The sequence below is a fragment of the Doryrhamphus excisus genome, chromosome 1 (genome assembly GCF_030265055.1).
Source record: "Doryrhamphus excisus isolate RoL2022-K1 chromosome 1, RoL_Dexc_1.0, whole genome shotgun sequence".
In the NCBI taxonomy this organism is placed as follows: domain Eukaryota; kingdom Metazoa; phylum Chordata; class Actinopteri; order Syngnathiformes; family Syngnathidae; genus Doryrhamphus; species Doryrhamphus excisus.
In genome coordinates, this window is record NC_080466.1 from 15,979,172 (window position 1) to 15,987,712 (window position 8,541).

Sequence of the window (8,541 nt, forward strand, 5' to 3'; positions counted from 1 at the left end):
CGCTAATTAACCTAGCATGTTTTGGGAATGTGGGAGGAAACCGCAGTACCCGGAGAAAACCCACGCATGCACGGGGAGAACATGCAAACTCCACACAGAGATGGCCGAGGGTGGAATTGAACTCGGTTCTCCTTGGAATTTATTTTTTTAATCATTTGTTTGACCATTTGTTTACACTGTAAATACTGGAATACTTGTTTATTTATAGTTTAGCATACAGAATGTCTGCGAGACACCCTGGACTGGACTGGTGGCCAGCCAATCACAGGGCACATATAGACAAACAACCATTCACACTCACATTCATACCTATGGACAATTTGGAGTCGCTAATTAACCTAGCATGTTTTTGGAATGTGGGAGGAAACGGGAGTAGCATCGTTGTGGCATTGTTGTTTAGATATTAGAAGGGTGGAATTGAACTCCGGTCTCTTAGCTGTGAGGTATGTGCGCTAACCACTCGTCCACCGTGCAGCCCACAAATATATACAACAATGAATAACAAATTTGTTTGGACCTCCAGTATGGACAAAAGAGAGGCTGAAGTCACCTTAGGCGGGCCTGGATGCTAATTAAAGCGTGGGATTAAGGACGTGGCGCTGCCTGCCATGTTGGAAGGGCTCTCATTAACATGGCGGCTTCGGGGATGTGCCGAGCGCTGCCACAGGCTGCTGAAAAGTAATGGAGACATAATCAACCTCGATGTCTTCTACCTGGAGTGGGCAGGATTTTATAATAACTATGCGTGATGGGCCACGGGACGCCAGTGGTGCTTGGATGAAGATAACCTCTTCCCTGACCACAGACCCCCTTTGTGGCGCCCCGGCAGCGCTGGATTTCATTAATTGAGAGCTGGCAGCGTTGGGCCAGGGGTGAGTCATTCTGGTGGTGGGTTCCCCCCCTTACCACGATCCACCCGGATATCATCTTCTAACCATAACTACAAATAATTATTCACTCAAATCCATTACTGGAGGTCAATCAAGCATCCCAATCAGTTCTCAAGTCCAATTACCGGCGCCAAGGCTGGATACGTGCTTTCCTGCCAATGACGGCCTGGCCCACGGGCAGCACCGTTAAATTACACACTGCAAACATCGGCATGAGGTGGGTAATAAAGCAAGGGGGGGGGGGGATACGTTGCGGCTGTCCTGCAGTGTCATCATCTCTGCAGAATTAGCGCATGCAGCGTACGACAAAGTCCTTCTCTGCAGTTCACACGGTAAGATATGTCTAAGGCCATCAGGGTGGGCTTAAAGGCTGTGTGGGTGTGGGTGTGGGTGTGGGGGGGTGTCTAAGCAGCATAACAAGCAGGATGTTGCTATAGAGCGATGCAGCTCTCCAAGCCCATTAGCCTAGCCTCTTCACGTGCACTGAAAGTGAGCTTGAAGCCATTCACACTATCGCTCACGGCGTTGCAGAGTGGCTGGACAACAAAGCATCCACTGTGTGTGTGTGTGTGTGTGTGTGTGTGTGTGTGTGTGTGTGTGTGTGTGCAAGTGACAGGCTTCTATGTAAGACATGCAGGGCTGTGTAAAAAAAAAAAAAAAAAAAAAAAAAAAGGAGGGAGGGAGGGCGAGTGCGGTGTTATGTGAAGTCATGTGACAAGCACAGCAAACACTGAAGGCGACGCTTGGTTGGACCAGCTACGTGCTACATCTAATACATGTACATCATCCAAGACACGGGCCCCCATCACAGAACACAGACTTCCACCAAGGCCTGCTGCTAGTAATCCACAGTGGAACCTACACAAAGAGAACAAAATTTACTGTTTTCACATAGTAAAAACCCTAAAGTGGATTCCTTTTGAGAAACCTCATATTACAAATATACAACATAAGGTGGCCAAAAATATTTCAATATTGAACAAAGCAAAATTTACACTCTTTATTGCTCTCTGGTTCTACCATATCTTTCTTATTGTGTGGAAATATGGGCTAATAACTATAAAAGCAATCTTCACTCGCTAAATGTACTGCAAAAAAGGTCAGTAAGGATAATTCATAATGCCGCCTACAGAGAACATACTAACTCCTTGTTTCTAAAATCACAAATACTTCAACTTGCTTCAAACAGCTAAAATAATACATAAGGCTAAAAATAAGCAATTGGCTAAAAATGTCACCCAATACTTCTCTACAAGAGAGGAGAAATATGATCTCAGGGAAGAAGTACATTTGAAACACTTATATGCGAGGACTACGTTAGCATTAGCATAGCATTTCAGTATGTGGAATCAAACTATGGAATGGATTGAGTAAGGACCTCAAACAATGCACAACGATGAGCCAATTCAAGAAACAATACAAGCAGTTGATGTTTGCTAAATACAAGGATGAAGAGTCTTGAACCAGTCATGATGTGCTATATATATCACTATATTGACACTTACTATGGTACCCATTATGTCATTGGATGCTCATATCACCTCGTACTTCGGTACGTGACAAAAAAATAAATAAAAAAAAATAAATACAACTAAAAAAAACAAAATTAATAAAGTAAAAAAAACCAACTATAATAGGAAAGCAGGAAGTGAACAAATGTAACAGTTACTGATTGTAAAAGTACCAGATGGAGGGGTAGGATTTAATAAGCTTTGCTTCTTCCTACTCCTTTTGGACATGTGGAACTGGGAACTCAATTGTAATCTGATGCATGTTCAAATGAAATAAAACCATTACCAGATTAGCCACAATACAATAAAACTAAAATCTTGGAAGAGGGATGCATTGCATTGGCGACTCAAGTCTCTGTGAAGAATCGGTAGTGGTTCTCTCAGAGTTGGGACACTATAGACAGATTCCAGGGAATGTGTTCATCACTCTCTTTATATGAGTTTGTTTTCTGCATGTAAAACAATAATTAAGATGTGTTTTGATGTTGGGAATGGTTTAATTGGATTGAAATTATTTTGTATAGAAAAATTGATTCCATGATCATATGGTTTGGTTTCCATTAGACCTTTTGGAATGAATTGGTGATAAAAAGCAAACGTTCTACTCTATTGATAGAATGAATAAAGTTATTTTGTCATATCAAGTGTGGCTTCATTGGAGGTGCAGCAGCTTGAGAAAATAAGAACTTTCAAATTTCAACCCTAATAAGCTAACTTTTGTGACATCACAGTCCAAATGAATTGCTTTTCCCACCATGTGTGACATCACCTACTCTGAACACCCGCACAACACATACAGTGAATGCGTCCCCTCCTGTGATGAGGCTCCGCCCACAAATTGGACGACAAAGACAAGGAGTTATACAGTGGTCCTGCAATCGCACACGACAACCAAAAACCTGACTGCATCTCTACTCCGGACTGCTGACACCAAAACACACACACACACAACCTCAGCACTTAATTGAAGCAATGCAGAGAAACGTTGCTCACACGTGGACAAGGCCAAGATGGCTGCCAAGTCCAAATGTATGTACATGCAACCACAGCATGTGCGGGTCCACAGCTGCAGGAGTAAGGCTACAGTGTGCCTTTGTGTCATCGGATCTAATGAATCCATCTGCATTCAGCAGGCGTCATCACACTCCTCCGGTGCAGCCCCGACATCGACCCCGGAGGAGGCCATTCAAGTTGGATTGTGGGTGGTTCAGAATTACCGGTCAGGGTTTTTTTTTGCCTCAAAAAGGCAGGCAACAGTGCAACAGTGAGTGATCATGTTTTCACCTCTGAGTAACTCAAAGCTTCCTGAGTGGAGAATGGATGGCGGCAAAGAGCAAGGGGGCGGGGCGTTAGAGTGGGTCCAATAATTAGGGCAATGAATACAACCTGGCCAAGGTAGTATTATGGCGCCCTCTGGTGGCTACAAAAGATTTAACACCATACATGCTTACTGTCGCTCAGGGGTATCAAACTCCAAATTAATCTGAGCCGTATCAAGTACTCACTTCAAATCATATAAGAACTAACACTTTAATCATCACACAGTTACTTAACACATTGTTAGCAGGTACTGTCGATAATGCATACATACAACTGCTATTACTAGTGGGGATAATAACTATGTTAACTCGAAACAAAATGCTATCGCCTTCGTAGCATGCATTGTGGCACTTGCTTTATTAAAAAATGATGATAGTTATATTTTTAGAGTTAATATAGTTGTTAATGCTGTCATTTTAGTCTAAGCCGCATCAAGTACTTACTTCAAAATCATAAAAAAAAATCATAAAAGAACTAACGCTTTAATCATCACACAGTAACTTAGCACATTGTTAGCAGGTACTGTAGATAACGCATACATACAACTGCTATTACTAGTGGGGATAATAACTACGTTAACTCGAAACAAAATGCTATCGGCTTCATAGCATGCATTGTGGCACTTGTTTTATAAAAAAAAGATCATAGTTAGATTTTTTGAGTTAATATAGTTGTTGATGCTGTCATTTTAGTCTGAGCCGCATCAAGTGCTTACTTCAAAATCATAAGAAAAATCATAAAAATCATAAAAGAACTAACGCTTTAATCATCACACAGTAACTTAACACATTGTTAGTTATATTTTTAGAGTTAATATAGTTGTTAATGCTGTCATTTTGGTGTTTGCATACGTGATTGTAGTTTGCATTTTGTTTAGTGAAGCCCTTGTTTATATCACTTCGAGTTCTGTGCTTCATAGATGATTTAAAAGAAATTGTTCTGTATGTTTACATTCTAGGAAAAAACGCCCCAAAATCTTATGAAACTTGGGTGATAACGCATGATAACTATAGAACCAGAAATGGAACTTGCACATTATTTGTCTTTCTTGGCTTTCTGGCTTGCTACACCCCTCCAATCCATACACAATGGTTGACTACATTGGGTAGTTATGCTCAACAATAAGTGTTTAACGAACAAAAAACTTGATTAAATATAAGCTCAGACACTAAATGCAATAAAATGTCCTTTACAGGCCTTTATTTTAATAATGTTGTTACGATGTTGACATACTTTTAAGCAAAGTATTGTGCAAATCTTTACAAATGCACCTAAACATCACAAAAATTTACGAATTCCAGTTGTCAGTGAAGTATTCTTCTGCGGTCTGCATAAAAACGTCCTTTGAAATGGCCCAGATTTGTTTAAAAGAAGTCAAGTATTGATAGGATTGATTGCACAAGATGTTGCTGAACGAGCCCTCCATCGCCCCCCCACTGACTATGACGACGACAGGAAGGCTTTGAGCAGCATGTCAGAGGCCAGGCCGGGGGAGATGTCCCCTCCGGCGACTCTCCGCTCCAGTTGGGGCAGAGCCTCCCCGACGCTGGGGTGATGCTGGAAATGGGTGAGCACGTTCTCCTGGATCAAGCTCCACATCCAGACCTTCTGCTGGGCCCTGCGTCGGCCTTGCAGCTCGCCGCTGGCCGACATGGCATCTCGGTAAGACTCCATTGTGGCCCACACCTCAGGAATGCCTTCGCCGATGTGTGAGGAAGCCCGCACGACCTGAAGAAATCGGACGAGGGGGCAGGGTTGTGGGATTTGAATTGTGTGTCTTTGCTTATTCCACTGCTGGCGGACGTTGACCGATGTCACGAAATAGACTTGGACAAACTTTAGTCATCCACGGAGGAAATTGCTTCGATAAAATGAGATGCTGCCATTTTCTCAAGATGAATTGTGAACTTGTTACATAAACTGCAGTTATGTACAAAAGCCCATCAGTTAGGGGTACAGCACCTTGTCACTGAGGTTATACCCACATCCCTACATATTGGACTCTGGAGCGTTACCTTAGAGTCCAATAATTATTATTAATCTATGTTCATATACACATACAAACTGTACTGTGACAGAAATTAATCATATGACGGAGAATAACCAACATTTCAGAAGCAAAACCAGACCAAATTCCATACAAGTGTTATTATAAAGCCTCATTAATACTTAGTAACAGTGTATAATAAAGCTATTTAATTAGGGGTTGGGATTTGGGTCAAGAAAAGATGGGGGTAGGGGGGTTAATGATGGTGGACTGGATAGGAAAGGTGGTCAGGGGATGATGATGTTGAATAGGGCGGGGATGATAAGATGGAGAGATGAAGCTGGGTAGGGGTCAGGTAGGAGAACTGATTTTGGGTCGGAGGGCCATGTTAGTTCACAGGGATTTTTGGGTCGGGGACGGGATTCCACTCACCTTGGGGTTCCATGACTTGGACTGCCTCCTGAGTAGCTTCAGAGCACTGGTGTACTCCGTCTGGATCCTTCTGGCCGGCACCACCAGGTCCCCATCCGACTTGGTCACCACCACCAGGTCAGCCCGTTCAATGATGCCCCTCTTGATACCCTGGAGACAAGATGGATGTTTTTTATGCTTACTGAAGAATTATGTTGGTGAGCTTGAAAAACAAAACAGAGACTACTAGTCAATCTAATAACATCAGGCTTTGCTTTGTTTTCTCACCTGCAGTTCATCGCCCCCTGCTGGTGGAATCAGCAACACAAACATATCAACCATGTCCGCCACTGCAAACTCTGACTGTCCCACACCTGAAAACAAAAACTTTTGATTAAAATGTGCTGAAATTGTTAATATTTTTCTTTGATAAAAGATATCCAGCATATCCTACCCACAGTCTCCACAAGGATGATGTCATACCCAGCGCCCTCACAGAGAACGATGGCTTCATTGGTCGTCCTGGTGACCCCGCCGAGCGTTCCTGAGGTCGGCGACGGCCTGATGAAGGCGTTCATGTCCCGAGAGAGTTCTGTCATGCGGGTCTTGTCACCCATCAGAGAGCCTGCAATGACAGAAGACAAATCAGGACTCATCGTCGTCATGTGTTCCACTCCAAAGATGATACCTCCTGTCGTGCAGGATGACGGATCAACAGCCAGCACTGATACTTTGTGCCCGCGCCCTGTCAGCATCTTACCCACCACCTCGATGAATGAGGACTTCCCTGCTCCTGGAGGACCGGAGAGACCTGGAAAACATGAGAAAAAATATGTAAAATTATATTGTATAGAAACATAAATAAGAACAATGGGATTTCAAAACAACTTCTCCCATAGAAAGTAAATTAAACTGAATACTACTACAATGACTGAGTTTACGAGGTAAACAAGGGTCATACAGGTGTAAAAATAAGTTGACCATGGGTACTACATCTACAAATTTCCCCACTGAGGGACGAATAAAGGCATATCTTAATCTTACATTTATATTAAACCAAGTTAACTAAAAGTAAAGTAAAACTACTCACCCAAAACCTAAAGTTTTAAATGTAATGGCATATTTTTCCAATACTTTTGGTGTTGAATTCCAAGTTACACCACTTCAAGAGCGTTTGAATTTGTAGTAAAATCTGAAAATCATAATATTGTAACAACTGAGGTGCAACAAAAATGACCAAAAATGGTCGATCCACTCATGTATGACATAAAAGAAGATCTCAGGACATCTTGTGAAAATTCTCACAAAGTAGTGTGATTTTCCAATACTTTTGGTGTTGAATTCCAAATTATACCACTTCAGGAGCATTTGAATTTTTAAGTATAGTCTGAAAATCATAATATTGTAAGAATTGAAGTCAAACAAAAATGACCAAAAATGGTTGATCCACTCATGTATGACATAAAAGCAAATCTCAGGACATCTTGTGAAAATTCTCACAAAGTAGTGTGGGACTTCAGTTACAATCTGTTACATTTGTAACAGATTGTAACTGAAGTTCCATTATTTTCTATGTGAAAAGTTGATACAAAAGAATAAGCTGCAGGAAGACCGGTATGCCGCAAAACATTTTCCATTTTCCAACCACACACCTACTCTAAAAGCCAAGGGCTTCCCATCATTCCGGTTCTCCTGCTCCCTCCTGTAAGACAACACCCTCTGGAGCAGAACCTGGGCCAGTTCTTTCTTCCGGGGATGCTGCGTCTCCACCAGGGTGATGGACTCTGCAAGAGCGGCCCGCTGTCCCCCTATGAGTCCATCATAGAGTTTATTTAGCAGCCTCTGCTCAGGCCCGCTCAGGTCCGGGGTGTGGTGGTTCAAAGCTGTGCTAGCACTCCTCCATTGATGATGTATGTGACTACATGGTATAGCATTGTTGGGCCCCCGAAGGAGGCATGTCCTGGTGGGTGAAGGGGCATTGGATGTAATGTGGCGGAGAAGCGAGTAGCTTAGATGTCTCATTGGCATGACATATCTTAATGGGGCACCTACAAGAGAAGAAAACTGTAAGTTGTCATTTTTAGGTTAGCTAGTTTTAGCTCGAGTATGGTAAATGGGAATTTACGGCGTCTCAAATTAGAAAACAGTTTAAGTTCAAAAGAACGGCACACATTAGCTGGTTAAAACATAATATACACATAAATATATAGAATTCTGTCGAATGTATAAGCGTAAATAAGTCTGTAACAAACTAAACAAACTGACCTAGGGTGTGCTCCATGGACGACTTACACATATACTTCCTGCTTCCGGTGGTGGTGCTTCTTGTTTCCGGTGGCCGAGTAAATACATATGCGTCACAAATTCGTAAATAAACGTTATAGATTATTCATGGTCAACATTTTAAAACAAAATAATGTAT

At 42.2% G+C, this 8,541-nt stretch overlaps 1 protein-coding gene across 3 annotated transcripts; it reads right to left on the reverse strand.

Annotated features, from left to right (window-relative positions):
* Positions 1 to 3,904: 3,904 nt before the first annotated feature.
* Positions 3,905 to 8,490, reverse strand: mmaa (metabolism of cobalamin associated A). Of its 3 annotated transcripts, none has more exons than XM_058074510.1 (7): positions 8,385 to 8,490; positions 7,772 to 8,167; positions 6,880 to 6,930; positions 6,574 to 6,744; positions 6,408 to 6,493; positions 6,141 to 6,290; positions 3,905 to 5,449 (listed from the first exon to the last, which is right to left on the reverse strand). In XM_058074510.1, the coding sequence occupies exons 1-7, from the start codon at positions 8,413 to 8,415 to the stop codon at positions 5,162 to 5,164; spliced, it is 1,173 nt and encodes a 390-aa protein (XP_057930493.1). In that variant the 5' UTR covers positions 8,416 to 8,490; the 3' UTR covers positions 3,905 to 5,161. The 3 variants fall into 3 exon arrangements, with proteins under 3 accessions (XP_057930493.1, XP_057930490.1, XP_057930491.1); XM_058074508.1 differs by having other exon boundaries at positions 3,909 to 5,449; positions 6,808 to 6,930; XM_058074507.1 differs by having other exon boundaries at positions 3,907 to 5,449; positions 6,574 to 6,930.
* Positions 8,491 to 8,541: the final 51 nt, after the last annotated feature.

What these genes read in the sequence shown, in the direction of transcription:
- mmaa (XM_058074507.1), bottom strand. Translation starts at nt 8,415, where the DNA reads ATGTGTAAGTCGTCCATGGAGCACACCCTAG. An exon ending in GTCCATGGAGCACACCCTAG is followed by an intron (nt 8,168 to 8,384) that starts GTCAGTTTGTTT and finishes CTTCTCTTGTAG; the next exon opens with GTGCCCCATTAAGATATGTC. An exon ending in CCAAGTCATGGAACCCCAAG is followed by an intron (nt 5,450 to 6,140) that starts GTGAGTGGAATC and finishes CGATTTCTTCAG; the next exon opens with GTCGTGCGGGCTTCCTCACA.